The sequence below is a fragment of the Cynocephalus volans genome, chromosome 16 (assembly GCF_027409185.1).
Source record: "Cynocephalus volans isolate mCynVol1 chromosome 16, mCynVol1.pri, whole genome shotgun sequence".
NCBI lineage: Eukaryota > Metazoa > Chordata > Mammalia > Dermoptera > Cynocephalidae > Cynocephalus > Cynocephalus volans.
In genome coordinates this window covers 14,050,836-14,074,381 of record NC_084475.1, presented here as the reverse complement: position 1 = coordinate 14,074,381, position 23,546 = coordinate 14,050,836, and the positions used below count along the sequence as shown (strand labels likewise).

The 23,546-nt window shown below is 47.9% G+C and overlaps 2 protein-coding genes across 4 annotated transcripts in view; one reads left to right on the top strand and one right to left on the bottom strand.

Annotated features, from left to right (window-relative positions):
- Positions 1 to 7,702: 7,702 nt before the first annotated feature.
- Positions 7,703 to 17,441, top strand: CPSF4L (cleavage and polyadenylation specific factor 4 like). The gene is made up of 8 exons (XM_063080366.1): positions 7,703 to 7,805; positions 8,204 to 8,254; positions 9,978 to 10,130; positions 13,007 to 13,102; positions 14,125 to 14,218; positions 14,667 to 14,706; positions 15,727 to 15,891; positions 17,433 to 17,441. The coding sequence occupies exons 1-8, from the start codon at positions 7,703 to 7,705 to the stop codon at positions 17,439 to 17,441; spliced, it is 711 nt and encodes a 236-aa protein (XP_062936436.1).
- A 1,032-nt stretch (positions 17,442 to 18,473) lies between these two features.
- Positions 18,474 to 23,546, bottom strand: part of MTNAP1 (mitochondrial nucleoid associated protein 1) — a 15,655-nt gene continuing 10,582 nt past the window's right edge. For 2 of the 3 annotated variants that reach the window (XM_063080207.1, XM_063080206.1), the window contains one exon: positions 22,481 to 22,610. In XM_063080207.1, the coding sequence (XP_062936277.1) occupies positions 22,588 to 22,610 (23 nt within the window). In that variant the 3' untranslated portion in view covers positions 22,481 to 22,587. Of the gene's footprint in view, positions 18,772 to 22,480; positions 22,611 to 23,546 lie in introns of those variants that run through there. The other variant, XM_063080205.1, reaches the window with a different exon arrangement.

Here is a 23,546-nt window from a genome sequence, read left to right as displayed (position 1 = left end):
AGCTTTGGCGCAAGTGTCTGGGTGGTGGGGACATTTCTGAGAGGGGAAGACTGAGGGGCACTGACGTGGGGGAAGTCAGAGTTTGTTCTCAGCTCTATAAGGGTAAAGACATTTTTGGAAAAATAGAATTAGGAGATAAAAATCTTTCTGTGAACTTTTTGAAGTATCATTGTATGGAAGCTGTTTCAAGTAGAAATGGCCAAGAAGACACCTGTTGTGAAGTGCATGCTTTGGACTGAATATCTGTTTCCCCCCAAATTTATATGTTGAAGTGTTAACCTTCAATGGGATAGTATTGGGGGGCCTCTGGGAGGTGATTAGGTCATGAGGGTGGGGCCCTCACGGATTAGTGTTCATATGAGCAGAGGAAGAGACCAGAGCTCGACCTCTTTCTCTCTCTACCATTGAGGATGCAGTGAGAAGGCTGCTGTCTGCAAACCAAGAAGAGTCCTCGCCAGGAAGCAAATCTGCCAGCACCTTGATCTTGGACTTCCCAGAACCATGAGAAATAAATGTCTGTTGTTTGATTACCTGGTGTATGGTATTCTGTGCTAGCAGCCCGAGTTAGATAGCGGGCAACTACCTCCTTGTCTGGAGAAACATGTCTAGAGGTGGGATTCCACGCTGAGTGGTAGAATTCAAAGCCTAGGCAAGAAGAGAGAGTGGGGGCGGCTTTGAGTTTGATGAACACCCAACAGGAGGGAAGGGCAGGACGGGTGGGTCAGGACGAGTGGGCTTGATCCCCCTGCACTCTGCTGAGTCTCCCTCCAGCACAACCCCCACCCCGTCAGGGTGGTTTATCCAGGCTGGGAGTGAGGGGGACTGCCCTGTGCCTCCTACTCCTGCCACCCACGCCCACTGGGCTTTGTACACAAAGTGGGCACAATCGACTCCTTGTCAATAGTCAGGGCTTGAAGCATTTTTCCATCTGTGCTCTGTCTGTCCGCCTCATGACCCAGGAATTATTTAGAGATAACAGACCAGAGGGCAGTCTGTCGTGATGAAAATGGAGTTTTTCTTCCAGAGCCAATTGACCCAAAGGCAGATCAAGCCTGTGACCTTGGACCCACGATCCATCAGAGTGATCGCACTAGGCCATGGCTGGGGGAATTAATCCATGACAGTGTCCACAGTCAGCAGACAGTTTCTGTTGTATAGAAACCTTCCTCTCCCCTCCTCCACATGGGGGTGTGGATCACACATCCTCAGCAGGGGCACGGGGCCATCCACTGGGATGTGGGAATAAATATTAGAACTTTGTTAATAATTAGGGTTTATCTTGACCTTCTACATTTTTCTTTTTTTTTTTTTTTTTCATCTGGCCAGTGCAAGGATTGAACCCTGGACCTTGGTGTTATCAGCACCACACATTTTTCTATTTTAGAAACTACAGAATACATTAGGGGTGGGGGAAGAACTCTCCTGGGGCTGCTTTTCAGCAACTCCCAGATTCTGCACGTGGGCTATGGGATGCCCTTCTTTTGGGCCTTCTTTGGAGAGTGGCCCCAGGACTTTGCAGCCAGAGGGCTCTTTTTAAAATGCAAATCTGACCCATCACTGCAAGGCAAGCTCCTTCAGTGACTCCCCAGGCCTCAGGTTGAGGCCCTTCCCAAGCCTGGGCCTCTCAGCACCTCGAGCCTCTCTCAACAGCTGGCTTGCAAAATCCGGCCCTACAGAACCAGAAGTGGTTTCCCGATGTGCCGCCGCTGCTAGGACCATCGTCCTACCCCCTTGACTCTGTTCCACCTGTCTACAGCTTTGCTTCACCTCCTCCCAAAAGCCTTCCCTTAATGCCCATTGAGAGCTAAGCGGTCTGGTAATAGCTCTGTGGTGCATTCTGTTTCCCACCTTGCAGGACTTAACTGACTGCTTATTGCTTACATTCCCCTCTCATTAGTTTCCTTATTGCTGCTGTAACAAATCACCACAAATGTAGCAGCTTAAGACGACACAAATGTATTATCTTATAGTTCTGGAGGTCCAAAAGCCCAAATGGCTGTCATTGAACTACAATCAAAGTGTTGGCAATTCTGTGTTCCTTCTACAAGTTATAGGGGAGAATCTGAATATGTATATAAGAATAGTGTGTGTGTGTGTGTGTGTGTGTGTGTGTGTGTGTGTGTGTGTGTGTGTGTTTGTAAAGCTGTGGGTTTTTTTGTTTGTTTGGGGTTTTTTTGGTGGCTGGCTGGTACAGGGATCCAAACCCTGGACCTTGATGTTCTCAGCACTGTACAACCAACTGAGCAACCAGCCAGCCCCTTTTCCAGCTTCTAGAGAATACTTTCATTCCTTAGCTCATGGCCCCTTCCTGCGTCTTCAGAGACAGCAGTGCAGCACCTTCACCTCTCTCTGTGTGTCTCTCTCTTTTCCTTTGACTCTCCTGCCTCCCTCTTCTAAGGATCCTTGTGATAATATTGGGCCCATTTGGATGATCCAGGATAATCTCCCCATCTCAAGATCCCAGCTTACTTGTATCTACAGAGTCCCTTTTGCCATGTAAGGTGACATAATTCACAGGTTCTGGAGACTAGGATGTGTGCGTCTTTGGGGGACCATTACTCTGCCAATCATACTCTCCTAGGCAAGTGACTGTGTCTTGTTCATTCTGTATCTTTTAGAGTTGGCAGAAGTTAAAAATAATTTTTTGAGTGAGTGAATGAATGAATGAATAGCTCTCCAAAGGGGAAGTGGGGCAGAAGCCAGATGAGAGAAGCCAGAAGGACTATGAACAGTAGAAAGAGACCAGAGTGCAACCTGAGCGGTCCCATCTGCTGCTTCTGCTAGTTTTGCCAACTGGTCCTGCTACCTCCCTGAGCTGCGGGTGGGGGCAGTCGATGGCACCAGGGCCTGTGGAGGTTTCCCTCTGAACCCAAGGAGGCTTTGGGCGGCCTCTGCTCATCCTGGAGAGGCTCTGGGCACAGAACCAGAAGAGAGGGGAAGGATGGCCTGATACCAAGCTAAGACACATGGCAGCAACAGTGGAGGGGAATAACTTTGGAGGGATTTTTTTTTTTTTTTGGTGGCTGGCTGGCATGGGGATCTGAACCCATGACCTTGGTGTTATAAGGCTGCATTCTAACCAACTGAGCTAACCAGGCAGCCCTGGAGGGGAATAGCGTTGGGGACACCCCTGTGGGCCATGGCTGACTCTCTGAGCCCAAAATGTCCTGTCTCCTTGACTCTCAGAGCAAAAATATGATCCACATGCCACTCTTAGGGACAAGCAAAGGCTCAACCACTGTCTTGGGCCTGGAGTGGTGGGGGAAGGGGTTCGGTTGTTTCACCAGCCCAGGGGAGGCCCGGCCCTTTCCAAAACTGCAGCTGGAAGGATCTTGGCTTTGGGGTCAGGCAGACCTGGGCTTGTGGTCTTTGGGAAGTTCCTCTGAGCCTTTGAGCCTCAGTTTTTTCCATTGTAGAAGGGAGATAATAATAGCTCTCTTTCCGGGGTTTTGTGGGAATTAGAGAGAAGACAGTGTACACAGCGAACCTCAGCAGATTAAATCCTAGTAACTGGTAGCAAACATTGGGATTTTAGGCCCCCATTCTGATATCTGTTGGCTGTGTAAGCTTCAGCCATCAGTTCACCTGTGGGCCTCGGTTTCTTTGTCTGTAAAATGGGCAGAGCAGCTGGGAAGGTTGCAGCGAGGATTGGAGGAGGCCCCAACTGTGAAGTGTGGGGCAGGTGATTAGTCCTGTTACTATTCCTAAGCCCCAGGGGAGATAGATGCCTTTCCCTGGGTGTAGGTCCTGGAAGCGACTGACTCCCAGAGACCAAGCTCCTGGTCAGTACAGAGCGGGGCCCTCCTGGCTGCTGGACCTCCCTACCCTGCATTTCAAGTGCCTATTGTGAGGACAGCAGCTGTCCCCTCCAAGTGGCATCTTTGGGGCACAAAGAGCGATAGAGCAGGACACACTGGCTCATTGTCCCTGGGACTGAGCAGCAGCATCAGGATCACCAGGGGCTCCTCCAGACCTCCACCCCTTCCAACACTGTGGCTCCTCAGCTGCCAAACCCATCTCCACTGGACTTCACAGAAGCCCCTCCAGTGGCACCTGAACAAATGTGGAGCCACACGCACTCCCAGGGCCTTACCTGGGGCAGAGGAGTATGCGCCAGCGAACACGTCCCTCATCTCATGGAAGGACCACACATCAAACAACTCTCTGTGTCAGGCACCCACATGTATTCTCACCTGTCCTCAGCCCTTCAGGGAGGTCATGCTTGTCAGTCTCATTTTATTGATGTCAAATCTGGAACTCAGAGTGGGGATTAAATGCCTGGCACTGGACAACAGGCTGGTGACTAACAAAGATGGGATTCAAACTTCAGCCTGCCCAGTGCCAAAGTCTGCACCCTTTCCACGAATCCAGGGTGCCTGAGAGGGAAGAAAGGCAGATGCCTGAGATCAAACGCAGGAGGGTGTGGCCACACTGTGCCCCAGTCAAGACCAGGGGACACAATTTTTGTGTCCCTTTGCCAGGCCCTGCAGCCAAAGAATTCCAAAGCTCCCCTGGCTCCCTGCTTTTCAGAGCCATGCATTTATAAAGGAGCAGGATGATGATGATTCAGGACATTTGCAGGGGGAGTGAAATGAGAGCCTCATAATGATGGTGATTAAAAATTAATGCCACTATTTGTATAGCGATTTGGGTGTCCACTTTGCACCCATGAATTAATTAATAAATGAAAATACAAGTGCTCGGGATAAGCTGCAGGGCACAGAAGAGCAAATTGTGGGGTTCCAGAGGGGACATCCTGGCTCTTGGCCCCAGCCCCTCCTCAAGGGTGCTTTCTTTGTACAGTGGGGGTGCACGTCCATAGATGGGGGGGCAGCTCACCCTGTGGTTCTAGTTGCTCATCTGTAAAAGGCTTGAGGTCTTCTGAAACTAAATTTCCAAGTGCATTGGTTTTCTAGGGCTGCTGTAACAAATTACCACAAACTTGCTGGCTTAAAACAACAAATTAATTCTTTCACATTCTGGAGGCCACAAGTTTGAGATCAAGGTGTAGGCAGGGTTGGTTCTTTCTGGCGGCCCTAAGGGAGAATCTGTTCCATGCTTCTCTCCTAGCTTCTGGTGGTGGCCGGCAGGCAGCTGTATAACTCCAATCTCCACCTCTGTCTTCACATGGCCTTTTTCTCTGTGTCTGTGTGTCTCAAATCACCCTCTCCTTTCTTTTGTAAGGACCCCAGTTATTGGGTTTAGGACTCACTCTAATTCCAGGATGATCTCATCTCAAGATCCTTAACTTAATTACACTTGCAAAGAATCTATTTCCAAATAAGGTCACACTCACCAGGGGTTACCAGGGGTCAGGACTAGGACTTTTGCGGGGAGACAGTTCAATCCATTACAGAAAGTATTTTGAATAAGCAAAAGGCATGAATGCAAGGTGTCGTCATTCTTGTGCCAAACTGATGAGGAGCCATCGGGAGAAGGGCATCCATCTGTGTGACATCCACCGGACACCTGAAGGCCAGGCATGCAGCGGTGGGATGGGAGCCCAAGTGGAAGGTGGGACCTTGGCTGGAGAAGGAGAGAGGGTGGTGCGGCAGATGCAGGGTGGAGCCTCAGCTGCGTGTCTCCATCAGGCTCATCCCTCCTTAATTAACTCTTTGAGCACCTGAGGTCCAGAAAGTACCTTAGGCTATAGCCCCAGGGTGCTAATTATTATTATTTTTTACATCATCCCCTAAGTAGTCACCCCACCCCCATCTGTCCCCCTCAATCCATTCTCTGCTCCTCAGAGTCCTTCAGTGGCTCTGCGGCCACCATGATAAAAAACAACCCCCAGAGCACGCCCTATGAGGCCCTCCAGGTTCAGCGCCTACTTAGTTCTCCAGCCTGTCACCCTCCACTCCCCTTCTCTACCTGCTTCTGCTAAGCCAGACCCTCGACTGTCCCGTCAACCTGAATGTTGCTTCAGGCCTGGGCCTTCATGCTGCTGGCCCTCTTCTGGAACATTCTCCCCCCTCGTCACCAGACTCTCCTTCCAGAGCTCTCCTGCCACCCTTCTTGCCCATGCTTAGGTCTCTAGGCACTGTACTACATTGTTGTACTGTTCAGTGTCTGTGTCCCCCACTGGACTGGGCTGTCTCTGAGGGCAGGGACATGTCTCTAGCACAGAGTTGCTCAGTGGACGTTTATGAAAGGAAATCATCAAGAGACCTTGATTTGAATTTCATCCTTATCTGCTTCCAAACTGTGTGCCCTTGGCCTCTCTGGGCATTGATTCCCTTATCTGTCCAGTCTGCCCTGCCAGGCTGGTGTGTGCCTTAAATGAGCCTGTGTTGAAGGTGAATGCATTCTTGGGACTACTAATCCATGCACACAAATAAAGCCAAGGGAAGCAAGGGCTTCTACCCCAGGGACCCCTCGTCCCCACCCTCTAACAGCCCCGGAGCTCAGCCCCTCCGCCTCTCCCAGAATGTCATTGGAGGGAGGCCCAACCTTCTGGAAACTCTTGGATCCCTTCCCTGCCCCTCCCAGCCCCGCCTCGGCTCCAGGTGTCTATCTCTCCAGCTATTTTCTTTTCTGATCTGGAGTTCAAAAGAACAACAAATCTAGGAGCAACAGCCATGGGAAACAAAAGCCAACAGGCTCCTTCATGTTGGCGCAGCCACGGGCCTGCAGGGCACTGCCCACCTCCCCCTGCTGAGTCCAGGCGCCCAGGAAGGAGGGCAATTGGGTTCTGGTTCTAAATGCATCAGAAGCCAATGCAATTCTGCAAACAGCAGCTCCAGTTAGAGTCAAGGCCAGTTCAGGGCCAGAGCAAGGGGAGGAGGAAGCCTGGTCTAGTTAGAGCCCTAAAATGCCCCTTTGAGAGCTTTTTCAGATGTCTCCAGCTCTGCAGGCAGGGGTGGTGTAATAATAATAAAACAACATTTGCATAGAGATTTCATTTACAAAGCACTTTCTCAGGGGTGGGGAGGCGCTGGGGTGGCCCAGTGGAATCCCGGCTGGGAGGCCGCCGGCCCTGGGTTGGTTCCGCCCTCCAGCCGAGCTTGCGATTGTGTGCGAGATAACAAAGCGCTATTCATCCAACTATTTCCGATTCCTCTGGACTTCATTCCTTTTTCCCTCTCTCCCATGAAGAGTTCACTTGGGGCTTGTCACTCAGGCCAGAAAAGGGGTGTCAGGGGTCCCAGAGGGAGATGGTGGCTGGAACCTGATGGGGGAAGGGGGCAGCGGGGGTGCAGGACTCCCTCCCTCTCACCCCTCACCCTGCCCCCACACCCTCTGGCCCCCAGGCTCTGGCAGAATCCGAACAGCCTTGCTGCGGCTGGTTTGTGCAACTCCTTGTTTGCAAACCTGTGGCTGTGTCTTCATGTATAAAGTATGAGCACAGGTTCGGTAATGTCTGCACATTCGCTGTGTTTGTATTTGGTAACATGCAGAGATAAGCAGCGTGTTGGTCTTCGCTAATCCCTCCCCACCCAAGTGGGGCTTATGTACACAATGTGGGGGTGTTGGGCCCTGGGGCGTCTGCACCTGCATCCAGTCGGGGGTGGGGGAGTGAGGCAGCTGGACCACACGCCCTATAGCTGAGGTTAGAGTAGCCAGCAGCCACCTGGTGACTGGCATCCTGGAGAGGAAAGGGGGTATCAGACACTGGCCCCTTAAGGGCCTCAAATGAGCTGTATAGGGCCCACCTGCAGGGCTCTATCTAACAGCTTTTACCAGCCCAGGCAGGAGAAGGAAGATGCAAGAGGTCATTGCGGGGCTGGAGCGGTTCACCTTTGCCTTTGAGAAGGATGTCGAGATGCAGAAGGGCACTGGGTTCCTCCCTTTCCGGGGCATGGACAGTGAGTGAGGACAGGTGCCAGCTGTCCCTCCCCCAGCTTTCTCTGCAGCCTCTCTGCTCAGCTCCTTGATGGGAAGGCCCTTTCTCTCTGGTGCTCTCTTCTGTGGCTTCTGGGGAACCTATTTTCTAGGCTGAGAAAGAGCCATACCAGCCCCCTCCGAGCTTCCAAGCTGGCCTTGAGCCCCTCCATCTCCTCTGTTTCAGAGTTGGGGGTGTGAGTGTTGAGCTTTGGAGGCTGGGTCTGGAGGGCGTCCTCCAAAGTGTCGGGACTTGGGTGCCCACAGGCCCAAGCTTGGGGGAGGTATGGGGGGACTTGCTGATGGGGATGGGGGTGAAAGCCCTCCAGACAGCCGCAGCCTCTGGGGGAGCAACCTTGTCCTTTCCCTCATCCCCTTCCAGAGTCGGGATCAGGTGTGTGCAACTTCTTCACTAAAGGGCTCTGTGAGAAAGGTGAGTTAGCAGGTGGGCCTGGCCGGGGAGGGAGGCCAGGGGCTGTTTCAGCTATACTGGGCTCAGCTGGGGCTCTGCCTGGCCTGGGACAGGATGTCGAATTTGCCCTTGGGGAGGGGACATTGGGATGGGGCAGAATTTTAGTCTTATAGGTAGGCAAAGGACGAGTGTGTGGGTCCACCCATCAGCCCGCACCTTCCCTAAGATTTCCCGGACTCAGCAGCATCTGTGTTAAGGTAACCAGGATTGCCTGGAGGGGCTCCCTTCTTTCCGCCTTTCTGGGAGTGGAATGTCTATGGGCTTTGGCCTGTGCATTCCCAGGGGGCTCCAAACCTCTTTCTTTGCTCTCACTATATCCTCCCAGCTAGGAGAGTGGCATCCTTTTTCCCAGCCTTATCCTCTGAATCCCAGTGGAAACTGGTCAGTTGTCCCATTCATTCCTTATGCCCTAAGGTAGTTCTGGCCACAGTCTTTGAAATGCTACCAAAAAGCATTTACTTCTCTCCCACCCAAACTTTGAATCAAGCATTGCCCTCTTCCAAAGCCCTTCTCCCCAAATGCAGCCATTCTGGGGAGGCCTGACTCAAACACAGGAGTTCTCAATTTTCTTCTGGCTCATGTACAACTTAGAGGCTTGTCCCATAGAAATACACAGTTACCCAAAACCTGCCTCCAATTTTAGGGGTTCTCAGCCCCTTGAAGCCTGACTACAGATCTAGGTTAAGAAATCCTGCTAGTGTGAATAAGTTTAGGACCTGCTTTTGGGGTCCAAATGATTCTGTCCCCAAAACCTGTGGGCTGAAGGGCCCAGGCAGGGGACATGCAGCCGTGTTTCTCTTTGGGCCAGCCTGGGATGATGGGGAGGAGGAGAGGGGACACGAGCTGGATGACCACCCAAGGTTTCATGCAGCCTGGAGCCTCCAGCTCCATTATGGGCTGGCTGATGTCTCTTCAGCATGGCCCACCCAGTCTCAAGAACAGTGACACCCCCTTGCAAAGAAATAAAACTTGCTGTGGAAGGTCAGAACGAAGCAAGTCAATGGCCAGGAGTGGAGGGGAGGGGTATTTAAAGGCAAAACCTTCCATGCCCCCAAATTCTATTAGAGTTGACCATACACGAGACTGGTCCTGCTTAGAAACGTAGAAACTGGGTGTCTTTTCTGCTGCTGGCAATGGTGGCTTGAATGAAGATGATAAAATAGTTAAACATAACATTTCCATGGAAGATCCCTTGTAAATCGTTACAAAGTTGGCTTTTATGTCACCATGTTAGGTCTCTGGAATCAGGAAGCATAACTATTTTTTTTTTTTTTTTTTTTTTGGCACTTGGTTGGTATAGGGACTTTTTTTTTTTTTTAATACGTAAAGTCACCAGGCCCTTAATGAGCACTTACTATGTGCTGGGGCTGGGATAGGTATGGGGACTCAGGACTAGAAAACCCAGACCTGCTCTCAAGGTTTGCCACTCAGAAAAGGGACCAGACACAATAGGCAGAGGGGAGTCTGGGCTAAGGGGTGGCAGTGGGCACAGCTGTCTGTCAACAGTTTGCCCTTCATGGTACCTCCACCCCCACTTCTAACTCCTTCCAGGGTCCGGGTGAGGGGATAAAGGGAGGGCAGCTGGGGACTGAGCTCCAGCACCCTCCTGGGAAATTTCTTTGGGGGCTGAGCTGGGCCCAGGTTGCGGGTGAGTGGGGAACCCAGCGAGCTCTGGTGTCCCCAGGGAAGCTCTGCCCATTGCGGCATGACCGCGGGGAGAAGATGGTGGTGTGTAAGCACTGGCTCCGGGGCCTGTGCACGAAGGGCGACCACTGCAAATTCCTGCACCAGTATGATGTCACCCGCATGCCTGAGTGCTACTTCTACTCCAAGTTCGGTAATGAGCCACTTTCGCACCGGACGGTGGGCGGTGAGACGAGAGGAGGTTTTCGAGGGAGGGGGCACTCAAAGGGGGCCGACATGTCCCAGAAGGTTAACTAGGTGCCTGTTTCTCCAAACCCCTAAAGAAGAGGAACTGCGCCTTGTGATCCCTGCCCTTCACTGCCCCACCAGGCTCAGGCGCACATCAGTTACCCCCAAAAGGGAAGGGGGGGGTTATTTCCTTCCAAGTCCTGGCTAATCGCACACTCAGACCGACTGTTAGGAACAGAGTATCCAGTGCACCACCTCTCAGTCCTGGGATGAGTCCAGCCAGGGCTTCCCGAAGGTCAGGCGTTGGAGAGCCACTCTCAGGATGCCCTTCAGAGACCTGTGCTGTACCTCCTCTGCTCCTTCAACGCTCTTGCTGTTTTTAACTCTTATTTTAGAAGAAAACTTCACATTGCTTGCATAAATGGAAAACTAGCATCACTGGTGGGAAATGAAAGGTAACTGTAAACATAGAACCGTGAGGTTCAGAAGTCCAGCCCCGAAAATAATCTTGTGTTGTCGGGGCTGGACCAGCGTGTTGCCTCCCTCTGACCTTAAGTCCTCCTTTTTTTACCTCAGGGGCTATTTAGGGGAACTCTTGGTCAGTTTCCACCCATTGAAGAATGGCACCTGTGAATGTACTTTGGATCTCATCCTTCTCAATAAAATTCTGCAGCTCAGTGCTTTTCCAAGCTGGAAGCAGCCTTAAGGATTAGCTAGTCCAGTGGTTTTCAAACTGTGTTCCAAAAAGAGTAACCTGCAAGAGTGGGGAGAATCACTCAGGACACCCCTGACGTAGGAGGCCAGCTTCAGGGCCCCCCTGTGGGCAGCTGCTCCTCTTCAGAGCTGATGGGAGGGTCCTGGGTATGTGGGAAGGAGGCAAATGTCTCCCAGGCAACTGAAGCTCTTCCCAGGCCAATATCCCGTATCCTGCTCCTTGGAGGTGAGGGGGTGGCAGTTCATGAGGGCTGCCTGCATGTCTTCCTTGAAAGAAAGGACAAAGTTTATCTGGCGCTCGGCTCCCTTGGTCATTGCCTTACTCTTCCATTTTAAGATGCCATTTATTTATCCCCTCACTAACCCTTGGTTGGTTTTCATTTAGGGATCAGACAGTACTGGGCATGGATACAGAAATAGGGCCAGGTTCCCTTCTTCTTCTTCTTCTTTTTTTTTTTTTTAAAGATGACCAGTACGGGGATCTTAACCCTTGACTTGGTGTTGTCAGCACCACGCTCTCCCAAGTGAGCTGACCAGCCATCCCTATACAGGGATCCGAACCTGTGGCCTTGGTGTTATCAGCACCACACTCTCCCAAGTGAGCCACGGGCTGGCCCACCGGGTCCCCTTCTGCCCTCAGATAGCTCCGATTAGTAGGGGACAGACATGTAAACCCAGGATTACAATATGTAACCTACAGTTTTGTTCTTAGTCAATGAGTGGATACCTCTTTCTAATATTGTATTGAAGTAACTATCCTTATTATTGGACGTAAATTGTTTTATTTTTAAAAATATTGCTGGGGAGGTGTGGGAGTGGGAAGGGGTAGTTGAAAGGGACTAGGATGTCCAGGGTCTTCAGCCCTGCTCCTAGGACACCTGATCAGAAAGGTGTATGGGCTGCTGAAAGGCAGGCTAGAGGCCGAGGTGCTGCTGCCACCTGCTGGCCAAGAGAGGAATGCCTGCAGGCCAGGGCAGAAAGGCAACAGCAGCACTGCAGAGAGGACTTGCCATGAACTTCATCTATCAACTGCGGACCAGCACTGGGGCCCATGTCACTTCTGATCCTTAGAGGGCTCAAGCCCAGAGTCAGCACTTGGTATGCTGAGCAAATAAAAGCTTTGTCAATGTGAGGAAGCTGAGAGAAAACAGATGTGACATTTCCTTTCTCTGAGTACTGGTGTCCCCGTTTGAGAAATGAGAGGGCTAGGAAAGAATGATGTTTTAGACTTAGGAATGGGGGTACTACTCTTCCTTGGGTGAAACTTGCTTTGCAGAAGCCCGACACACAACATAGATCTCTTTGGAGCAGTTTGAAAACCAACGGAAGGTAGACACCAGGAATTTCCTTTCAGCTCTGAAAAGCACTGAGTTGTAGACTTTTCAGGAGGATGAAATTGGAAACATTCACAAATTCTCGACATGAGTGAGGTGAGAGTGGGCTGAATCTTCCTTCATGCTTCCTTCTCATCTTCCAAACGAAGAGAAATCTAAGAGAGCTCTTAACATGACTCCTGGGTAGCCTGTGCCTGCAGGGCTGGCTCCTTTTAGGAGACAAGCTAAACGCAAGACTTGGTCTAATCCAGACAGATGACAGCACGGGCTTAGTATAATTACAGGTGTCCCTCTGTGTAGCATCTATTTTCATCCCTGTGCCAATGTGAAGCAATACTCTGCTCTTCTTGACATTTCCACCAAAAGGAACTGCTCCCCCAGGCCCTAGAAACAGCGTAGGTTTCACAGCAGAGATGGAGAGGGCTTTAGTCACGGCATATGGCAACTTCACTCGCTGTATGTTGCAGGTCTTCTTGGGTCTCCTTGGTCCTTCCTCCCTGGTAGCCTCTAAACACTTTCAGTTCCAGTGTTTCCTTCTGGACATCTGGCCCCACCCCAACTCTTCCAGCTGAGTACACTCAGACCCATGCCCTCAGCAAATATTATCAGGCTCTACCCTTGTTAGATTGCAGGAAGGATTAGAAATACATTGCTGTCTTCAAGAGCTGCTGATAACCCGAAGAAAGGCGAGTGGCTTATATGTATGTGAGGAACAAGGTCAATCCAGTTTGGGGAGGTAGAAGTGACCATAAAAACGAGCCTGCTTACATACAGAGAATGCTGGAATTTTCAGGTGATTGCAACAACAAGGAGTGTCCCTTCCTCCACGTGAAGCTTGCTTTCAAGTCCCGGGACTGTCCTTGGTATGACCAAGGTTTCTGCAAGAATGGTGAGGCCTTGACAGATGGGGAGCACTAGGAGCTGTGGATGATCAGGATGGGGGGCTCTCTGCAGGGGAGGGGCCGTATTGTTGATGAGACTCTGCTAGGTTGAAATTCCAACAGAAGGCCTTTCCATAGTTCTCCCCAGGTTTGCACTGCAGTGGAGAAAACTGCTGTGACACTACGAAACGTGGCCTGGTGTGGGGCGTGGTGGGCTTCTCGGGGCAGGCTTACTTGGGTTCATATCCCATCCACAAAGTACTCTTTTGATTTTCCCCCAGCCTTTTAAAAATCATCCTTAGCTCCTTTGGCCCACAGGTTGTAGATTGCTGACCCCTGATGTAGGCTGTGTGACCTTGAACAAGTTATTACTTGACCACGGGAGCCCTTGGTTTAGGGTCTGGCCCATAGGAGACACTTGGCTCTTCTGCATTGCTTTCACCCACCTGAGGGGTCCTGGGCTTCGCATAGCGTGATATGCCTTTACCATTGCTTCCAGCCAGACTTAGGCTGGTTCCTCGTCAGATCCCTGTGCCTCAAGCACCCGTGTCTGTCCTTTTCTTGTATCTTCAGCTATGTTGTTTTCACTGAGTTCTTAGCACTGCTGGTTTGGAGGGGCTTGTGGCGGGGAGGGCTCCTGAAGGAGGATTGGTAAGATTATGGGGTTAGCTTTTTCTCAGCCGTGCCTTCTATAGCTAAATAAATAAAAAGCAGCAAATTATGGTCCACATCCATGGAAGTCCTTCCAGACACAGAGCATGTTAGTGATGCTTCTGACCCTGCTTATCTCAGGACTTGCCAGCAGACACCTGCCCCAACACATTCTGAGGTTTCCTTTCCCCATCTCAGTCTCGTGCTTTGAAGTGGGTGCTTCAGGTCAGCATGGAAGGGACGGGAAGATTTATACACACCTATTAAGTGGAGAGCCTATGACTGCCCACACTGCCACACCCTTCCCAGTGAGCCTTTTCATGGGTGTTTTCTCCTCTTGCTAAAGCAGAGGCTTCTGATCGTTTTGTTTGCCCAGCAGGACCTCTGTGTAAATACCACCATGTCCGCAGAATAATGTGTCTCAACTACTTAGTTGGCTTCTGCCCTGAGGGACCCAAGTGCCAATTTGCCCAGTAAGTATGATCCCTGGATTACCAACTCCCAATGGAGTGCTGGGCCTGGCCTTCTAGATCCTTCTGTACCTTCACTGGCCCACGGTGGAAAATTAAATGTCTGGCAGGCATCTGACCATTGTTTTCCTTGCATGGCTGCCCGGCCCTGGAGATCTTGGTGTGCTGGTGGCTGCACTGAACTCTGAACCCTAACCCATCCTGTTAACATGCACTCATGCTGGGTATGGTGAAGATCTCTTCACAAACTGTTCTAGGAATAAGAGAAGCACTTAATACACACTCCCCAACTCTGTCCCCTGCAATTCTCCCTCAGTTCCTGGCTAGGGCAACGGTTCCTTTGCTGCGGGCTTCTGAAATATGAAAGCTGCAGCAGGCTGGCGCACAGCATGTCAATGAGCAGGAGATGGGAGGTGAGAGCCAGGCTGTAATTGTCTCTCTCTGCCTTTAGTCCCAGGATGGATCTTTTATTCAACCCGAGTCACAGACAGGTGAGTGCAGGCAGGGTGCCCTTGTGTCCCCCTCCCCTCACTTCATGCTGCTGACGCACCCTAGGGAACACTCCCCAGCATGCACTGCTCCCGAGGGACCCTCGCTCACCTGTGAATGGCACATGTCATCATACATGTGGGGCACATATATGTGGTTATTCCTCCCAGACCCCCCTCCAACCTTTGCAATCACTGTTTCAGGTAAGACTCCTGTTTATCAGCCCTGCTAACATGCGAATGGTTTTTGTTAAAGAAAATGGGGCCCAGCCCTGAGTGAGAAATGGGCCTGGTCTTTTGGGAACAGAAGTGCTCAGTCCCCATGGATATGGATGCTCTTCCTATTGATACCAAGCACTGATACAAGCCTACATAAGGAGTCAGCAATCTACAGCCTGTGGGCCAAAGGGAGCTAAGGATGGTTTTTAAAAGGTTGGGAGGAAATCGAGTATTTTGTTACACGTGAAAATGATTACTATGGAGTTGAGCGGTTGCCACAGAGACGCAATGGCCTGCAGATTCTAAGATATTTACCATTTGGTCTTCTACTGAGAAAGTGTGGTGGCCCATGGTCTAGATCACTGAACGTGGGATTACCATTTAAGTGTGACAGAGGCCAGACAGAGGTGCCACCTGCTAAGTTCTCTGGGGAAGCCCAGCACCAAGGCTGGGAGGGCAGCGTGGGAAGAAGGCAACCCCTGCTGGTTCTGAGCGGGGCCTTTGCTGGAAGGTGGGAGCAATCTGCAGGACTGTGGGGAACTCACAAGCCCATTTCTTACTGTCATCAAAGGGTCTGCTGTTGGCCATTAAAACGGTAAACAGGCTGGCCAGTTAGCTCAGGTGGTTAGAGAGTGGTGTTATAGAAGGTCAAGGGTTCGGATCCCTATACTGGCCAGCCACAAAAACAAAAAACTGTCGATAAAAGCATACGGAAACCTGATTTGGCCCTGGCCTCAGTGTAAAAGTGTCTGCAGAAAGAGTATCTGCACTAGGTGTCCCCTCACGACTCTGCTTTATCTGCAGTCGGTCAGCCAGCCATGGGATTCAGCACCTCCTGCTTCTGCTGCTGAAGCTCGCAAGTCCCCTGCCCCGACAGAGCGCCTGCTTTCCTACCAGCAGGTGAGACCCCAGGACCACGTGTTCTCCTGCCTGGGGCTCAGGAGTCAAGAGCTGGGCACCTGCTACAGAGTGAGTGAAGGAACGGACAGGGCTTGGCCAGTGCTCTGCTCTGTGGAGGGCTGGAAGGGGAGGTGGTGATCTGTCAGCTGGAGAATGTGATTCCTTTTCTGCAACAGACGAGAAACCTGCACTGGGGTTTAGGGGTGTGGATTGAGGGGGGGTGAGGGGTGGGGGGCAGGGATACTGGTAAACCCAGTATTACAACAAGGAAAGTCTCAACAACCTAACCTTATTTGCATCTCCTGTCAGACAAGTCTGTCGCTTTAAAAGGCTAATAAGTTAAACAAGTTTCATTTTCCTACTTTGCTGCCTACTAATTCTCTAATTATTTGCACATAATGTTCTCAAGATTTGGAGGAAGTGGGCAGAGTTTGGTAAGGGAGGAAATGTAGTGCCTTTTTAAAAATTTTTTCCTCTCTTCTGGTTTATCAGAAACAATTTATCATCCCATCATGAAATAGGTTCTATTGTCCTGAGCTCTGATTTCTCCATTTTGTGAGAGAATGGTTATATCAGGATGACAGGTAAGAGAGGCAGAACCCTTGACCTTCTTGTACATTTGGTTTTAAGGGCCTTTGAAAGTCCAGGACCTTGTTTTCTAAGACCACGATGCTGAGCTTGAACCTCAAGGTCTCTTTTAGGCATGAAATGTAACTTCATTTATGAGCAGAATCCATCAAATGCCTTGGAAAGCCAGCTATTTCCTGTGGTTCCCTAACAATTTAGGATTTTTCTCTTGAGATTTGAATTTACCAAACATGCCATTAACTTTTTCTGTTTTAGTGTCGAAAAACAGGCCATTATGCCAGTAAGTGCAGTAAGACTCAACTGGTGGGAGTTATCAAAAACTAACCCATGACCTGGAGAACTGGAGGAACTTCTAGTTAAGACACTCAATGGCCATACCATGGGATCTTCTGTTCCCAGCGTCCCTGAGTGAGCCCACTGTCAGCCTAAACAGGATATGAGGTGCAGAAGTAATCTGCTGCATGTATGTTTATTTCCTTTTATCCTGTAAGTGAACGAGCTACTAAAATACAACAGGATTGGAGGCAGATTGGCTGTGGCGGGAACAAGTTATCTTTAAAACGGGAGAGCAAAATGTATGTAAAACCAAGTACTCGAGTGTATGGGAAACACACCGTCATTACACTTGGCTCACACCTGTGCTCTGGCAGGCAGTTTGGGGCTGCACGTGGCAGTTCTTGCGCAGATGGCCTCAGCTGCTGCTATAAACTGGCAATTAAATCAAATGGTTTTCTTTAGCATGACAGCTGCTTCCCTGTATGGCTTATTTAAATTTAAGAATATATTCTGTGCCTTATGTGGGGTATTATGGGGCAGTAAATGGTACAAAAAAGGCTTATCCCGGGGAGGTAAGGTAGTGACATGGAACACTTAATGATATACTATCTATGCCATTATATAAATCAAACACCAATGTAATTTAGTTCACTAGAAAAGGAGGGTGGAGGCTCAAGTAAGCTTTTTGGAGAAATGAAGAGCCTCAGTATGAGGCATGAGGTAGGACCAGCCCCTATCTTTGGTAGGTGAAGTGACAGCTACCTGGCTTGCCTGGAGCTGGAAGGCAGGGGCTAAGGCAGTCTAAAAGAATGCCAGCCCAAGAGTCAGAGTGCAGGGGTTTAAATGCCAGCTCAAACCACTCTGAGCTATGTGACAAATAGCCCTAACCCCAAGCCTCAGTCTCCTCATTCTGGAAAATGGGCACAGCACCTATGTCACAGGGCTGTTGTGAGGGCCAAATGAGAAGATGCACTCTAGGGTTACAGACCCCTCACACATCAGGCTGGGTCACCAGACCCCTCACAGGCAGGTCCACGCTAGGTAATTGGGAAAGATCCCGGGAGCCACTGGCAGTCCTCAGCAGTAGCAGCGGCAGTGGCAGTGGCCTTTCGGGGCATCCCCGGGTCACTGACAGCAACAGCCTCCAGCCGCAGTAACAGCCTCCCCGTGGCCCCCCCCCCCCGGGGGGCAGGAGGGCCCCGTGGAGCAGAGCCGCTCGTCCTTTATACTTAAGTCCATAACCCAGGACACCTGGGTGCACATGAGCAATTACATTAGTCAATAGCCAAGGAACACATGGGCACAAGTGCATATTTACATCAAATGCTTGGCAAGATTCTGAACATCTGAGGGGTACTGACTGTTTTCCTGTATTTTCCCAACATGCATGTAAAGCATCCTGCATGGCACTGCATGCAGCAAGAGCCCAAACATTAGCTGGGCTTAAGTGTGGATTATAGTGGGGCTTTCTTGCGTGGCTCAGGTTTGGAATCAGTATGTAGTATGCAATGAGAGGTTTTAGAACAGCTGCTATTAATGAGTTCCTACTGTCATACGTTGCTGGAATTAACAAATGCAGGACTTTGAATCTCACCAAATCTCTGCAAAGTATGTATAATTATCCCCATTTTACAGTCCAGACAAAGGAGCCTCCAGTAAATTGGATAAGCTGTCCAGGGACACACCCACCCATTTCACAGGTGGGGTTCTAGAAGAGGCAAATGATCAGATCGGAAGAATATTTTTTATTTTTTAAAAAATTTTCATTCTGAAGAGTGGTAGTAATAATATGTAGGTTTTCCATAAAGTGTAAAATAGCCTACAACAAAATAATTTTATTTTTCATGCCTAGTTGTTTTAGTGTGTAGTAGAAAAAAATACACTTTCCCCAGTAAACTCAGTATTTCAGGTATTATTATTCAGGATTAAACTAAAGCGGGCAGCACCATGGTTTTACACAGGCCGTGTGTGAGTTACAACCAGGGTGTTCAGGCATGCCTGTGAATACTTCCAGCCTTCAGGAGCAGAACCTTCACTGTAAATCTTCTCAAGGATGGAGAGTAGCCTGGGCGTCCCGTAGCTCTTCTGCAGATGGATGGGAAGGGAGTAAGGATTGCTTGTTGGGATTCTCATGCTGAATTTCCATGCATGCTGCTGGAAGACTTGTTTGAAAATCCAAGCTGCTGCCCTGGAAGCAAAATCTAAGCACTGTTGCTTACCTAAGGAAGCTTTTGTCAGTACTCTGGAAGGTGTGGAGTGTGATTTTAAGAGACAAGATCAAGAAGGCTGTTTAAAATGGCAAATCATATTAATGGAAGTCTTTTTCCCCTTAGCTTTGTGAAGAGATGAGCAGTTACCCTGCCTCGCACCTGAAGTACACTGGCTTCTGCAGGTAGCAGTCTTATTCGACTACTAATTCCAGTTTTGAAAGAATCTCTAGTCTTTCTGGATGAAATTTTTAATCTGCCAGATCATATACATGGTTGGGACTGGCTATGCAAACGAACTTATCTTGTAGCAATATTTGCATTAGGCAAATTTACATCAGTATTGTAAACTGGAGCTATGAGGTACATTCCCTGATCATGCTGAGTATGTTTAGATCTAAATCTTGGAAAAGAATCAGTCAGTTATCAGTTAACATCAGTTATCTCAACTCTCTCTCTTTTTTTTTAATCTTCTTTTCTGGTGGCTGCCTGGTAAAGGCATCTGAACCCTTGACCTTGAGGTTACAACACCGTGATCTAACCAACTGAGCTAACTGGCCAGCCCTCTTCAACTATTTTGAACATTATGAAGAGATTCTTAAAGTCTTGATAAAAGATCTTCAATTATTTTCTCAACGCAGATGGCAGCAATGAATAGATAAGAAAGTTTTTCCCTCTGTTTCTTTGTGGACAATTACAAATAACTCCATTCTAACAGCTTCTTAAACGTCACCCACATCATTTAAGAATCAATTCTCAGTAACTAATTCAGAGAAGTCAGTTAAGATTTTTTTCTTTCCTACTACATGTGAGTTAGAATGTCAAAAAAAAAATCCCTCTTATTAATATAGGATCTCACCTTTGTCTTAAACTTGACAATATGAGGCAAATATCCCTTTAAGACTGATGGATCATTCAGTAGTTCTATTCTCATTAATGAACTTATTTTCAGGGACGTAAAATATTTATTGTGATTAAGAAACTTTTAAATTATGTTTTAGCATTCTGATCATGACAAGTGATACTAATTTATTTATAGTGGTGATATAAACATTCTTGATAAAAATCTTGGAGGGCAAGGAGCGACCTCTTTGAGCTACTACTGTACTTATGGTTTATGGGTATTTCAGGGGCAACACAGGGCACTAAGTATTAGAGATAAGTTGAGAGAGTCTCTTACTTAACTGTGTTTCCTAACACAAAATGTTTTAGAGCAGTGATCCCCCAGTCTCTTTCGTCACTCCAATACACGGAGGTGTCGTATTCCTCTAGGGCAGGGGTCAGCACACTTTCTGTAAAGAGCCAGATAGTAAACATTTTCATCTTTTTGGGGCATATGGTTTCTGTTGCAACTACTTAGCTTTGCTGTTGTAGTGTGAAACAACCACAGATAGCACATGCAGTGGTTTAAATGTGTTCCCAAAAGGTTTCGATATTGAAAACTTAATTCCCACTGTAACAGTGTTAAGATGGTGGGGAATCCTATTATGGTAATTGAAACATGGGGACTTTAAGAGGTGATTAGATTGTGAGGACTGTACCCTTGTGAATGGATTGATCCACTGATGGTTTTATGGGTGGTCATGGGCATGGTTCTAATGGCTTTAAAAGGACAGCAAGTGAGCAGTTCAGCTCTCTTGCTCAGCCATCCGTCATGTGACACACTGCGTTGCTGTGGAGTTACCACCAAGAATGAGGCCCTCACCGGATGTGTTCCCAGGACTTTGGATTCCCCAGCCTCTGAACTGCAAGAAACATATTTTGTTTTCTTATTCTGCTGACCCTTGCTCGAGGGGACTGGAGTCTCTCTCATCTACCTTCTCACAGTGAATTTCTGACCCCATGGAAGGACAGACAAGGAAGTGTGGAAGGAATCTCCAAGTGTCTCTCTTACAGGGCATTTGTAGAGAATGGGCATGAAGCCCTTTCAGAAGGAAAGAGACTATTTTGGGGATTCTAATGAAGTTCTTAGTAATATTAAACTAATATAACTAAATGTAGTATTCTTTCCCTCAACCATGATTTTTTGTTCAGGAATGTACTTCTTTTTTTCTTTTCTTTTTCTTTTTAAAAAGATGACTGGTAAGGGGATCTGAACCCTTGACTTGGTGTTGTCAGCACCACGCTCTACCAACAAGGGTGTATTTCTGAATACCTTTTCCTTAACCATGAGAATTTGTTGCAGAATTAAATTGCTCCCACTAGGGATAATTAGGAGCAGGGGACTGGGAATAGGAAAGGAAAAATAAAGCAGTAGATCCAGAATTCAAGTTTTTAGAAGACACAGTAAACAATGTGCAGGTGAATACACGCTTGCCTTAGAATAGCACACCTGCTTTTATGCAGTTCTGAGGGGGCTAAGACCTAAGAGGGGCTGACTTCATGTATTTTGGCATGAGGATATCACAAGCAAAACTAAGAAGGGTGTGTGTGTATGTGATATACCTATACCAACATGCTGTGTTAGAAAGACAGTTGGAAAAACTGCTGTTATCCACCTATGCTGCCTAGATTAAATTTCCTCAAAGTTTTTTCTACCTATCAGTATCCAAGTTACTATCCAGGGGCCAAAGCAAAAGTCAAAAAATTAGACATTGACTATTTTGGTTGGGGGGAGGGGGGATAAATATAGAAAACTCACCAGCCAAAATCAACACTAACAAATTGAGAGAAATCTCTCAGTAATTCATGGAAATTCTTGACAGGGGACAGGGGTGGGATTTTGCAAAGCTTCCAGGAAGAGATGATAAACAGAAACCATGTGCTCACTATTATACTCACTTAAGATGTATAAAAGGGGATCTGACTTCTATTTAGCATGCTATTTTATTTTAATCAGCTTAAAAAATATGTGTAAGGGGCTAGCCATTTAGCTCAGTAGGTTAGAGAGTGGTGTTATAACACCAAGGTTTGGTTTGGTTCCCCATGCCAGTCAGCTGCAAAAAAATAAAAAAGATTAAAAAAAAAAATATGTGTAAGGAACACTGTGTTTTTTGGCAGCTGGCCAGTATGGGGATCCAAACCCATGACCTTGGTGTTACAAGGCTATGATCTAACCAACTGAGCAGACCAGCCAGGTCCTGTGTATGGAATATCTGTAAGGGTTTTTCATAGGCTTACCTGAAGCTCAGATCCCCACACTTTGCACTGGTGTTTCTCGTACCCGTTAAGATCTGGTCTAGGCCTCAAAGAGCCTAAGTGTTCCCAAAGAGGAAGGGCCTGATATATACCCATTTTCTGCCTATTCAGATACAATCCTGTATCAGTGTATACGTAGTCCAGTATCTCATTTAGATGAATGGTAAAACACCAAGGTTTAGAGAACAATTTTAGGGAGAAAAATTTAAAATTGAGATACTGGTTTTTACTGAATTTGAGAATTGAAGAAATAGCTTTTCAATTTTAATGATGAACTTTGTCATCTTCACAGCTCCCAGAATAACTATATGATTAAACAAAACTGTTTTTTTCAATAACTGTCACTTTTGAGAGCAAGCCAAAGAAACATCTAGACAGAACCAGATCTGTCCACATTAATAAAAAATTTACTTGCTATGTTTTAGATTCCAGAAAGTTTATTCTTTTCACTCCCTGTCCCAGATACAACTTTAAATTATTAAATACGTATTGCAGTTGTCTCCACCGTCCTGCCCTCGCAATTCCAAAGCTTGCTTAAATGATGTCCAGGTCAACATTACTTACGCCAGCGCTGAAGCTCTTTGGATAAACAGAGATAAATGTAAGGATCCAAGAGGCCACTTCTATGGACTGTTTCTGTCTCTTGCCTCTACAGATCATTCTGTTATATTTGTTTTATAAATTTAGAAATAGTCTTAGACACAATTAGAAGTTTCTATTTCACTTTCTTCAATCTCTACCTATCAAGTTATCAACTAAATAATCCCTTTAATAAGGAAGGCCATTTTCTCCATGGGAGAAATGACTCTTGGTTTTGGGCCTCTCTACTCATGCCGGAGGATCAGAAAGGAACTCTTCTCACCAATGGCCGGGTATTTGTCTCATGCCAGAGGCAGCAGCTGTGCCGTCCCAGCCAGTGCACAGGAGTGTGCTGCAGCCCTGTTCCTGCTGCCTGCCCTGCCCTCCTGCTTGCTAGGTACTGATTTAGCAAAAAAAAAAAAAAAAAAAAAAAAAAAAAAAAAAAAAAAAAATCCAATCAAAGCCAAATCTTTTTAAGTCTTATTATCTAGTTTGTGAATTCTGTTGGCCTTTAGTGTTCATGGTTATCTTGTACTTCTACACTGTGAAGTCTGCATCTGAAAGTGTATGCGCTTTTTTTCTATTGTGGACAATTACCAAAATTTTTCAATATTCTCTTATGTCTTTTTTTTTTTTTTTTAACTCTAAGGATATATTTCTATAATACAATATTCAAAACTCATAACTAGAAAGGTGTTTGTTTCTTAAATGTTAAAAGGAGATGAACTATAAGTCCTGTCTTTTTTTTTGCTTGTTTTTTTGGTGGCTGGCCAGTAAGGAGATCCGAGCCTTTGACCTTGGTGTTGTAACACCACAACTCTAACCAACTGAGCTAACTGGCTAGCCCCTTAGTATTAGACACCTTGATGGGGGACAGCTGTATTCTGTTCCTCCTCGTGGTATAAAGCTGTTTGGTTCTGATGCTAAAAAGGAGTT

Excerpts from the sequence above, each read along its gene's own strand:
- CPSF4L (XM_063080366.1), top strand. The coding sequence starts at position 7,703 with ATGCAAGAGGTCATTGCGGGGCTGGAGCGGTTCACCTTTGCCTTTGAG. Across the intron at positions 13,103-14,124 it reads CCAAGGTTTCTGCAAGAATG|GACCTCTGTGTAAATACCAC; the intron begins GTGAGGCCTTGA and ends TTTGCCCAGCAG. Across the intron at positions 14,219-14,666 it reads CCCAAGTGCCAATTTGCCCA|TCCCAGGATGGATCTTTTAT; the intron begins GTAAGTATGATC and ends CTCTGCCTTTAG.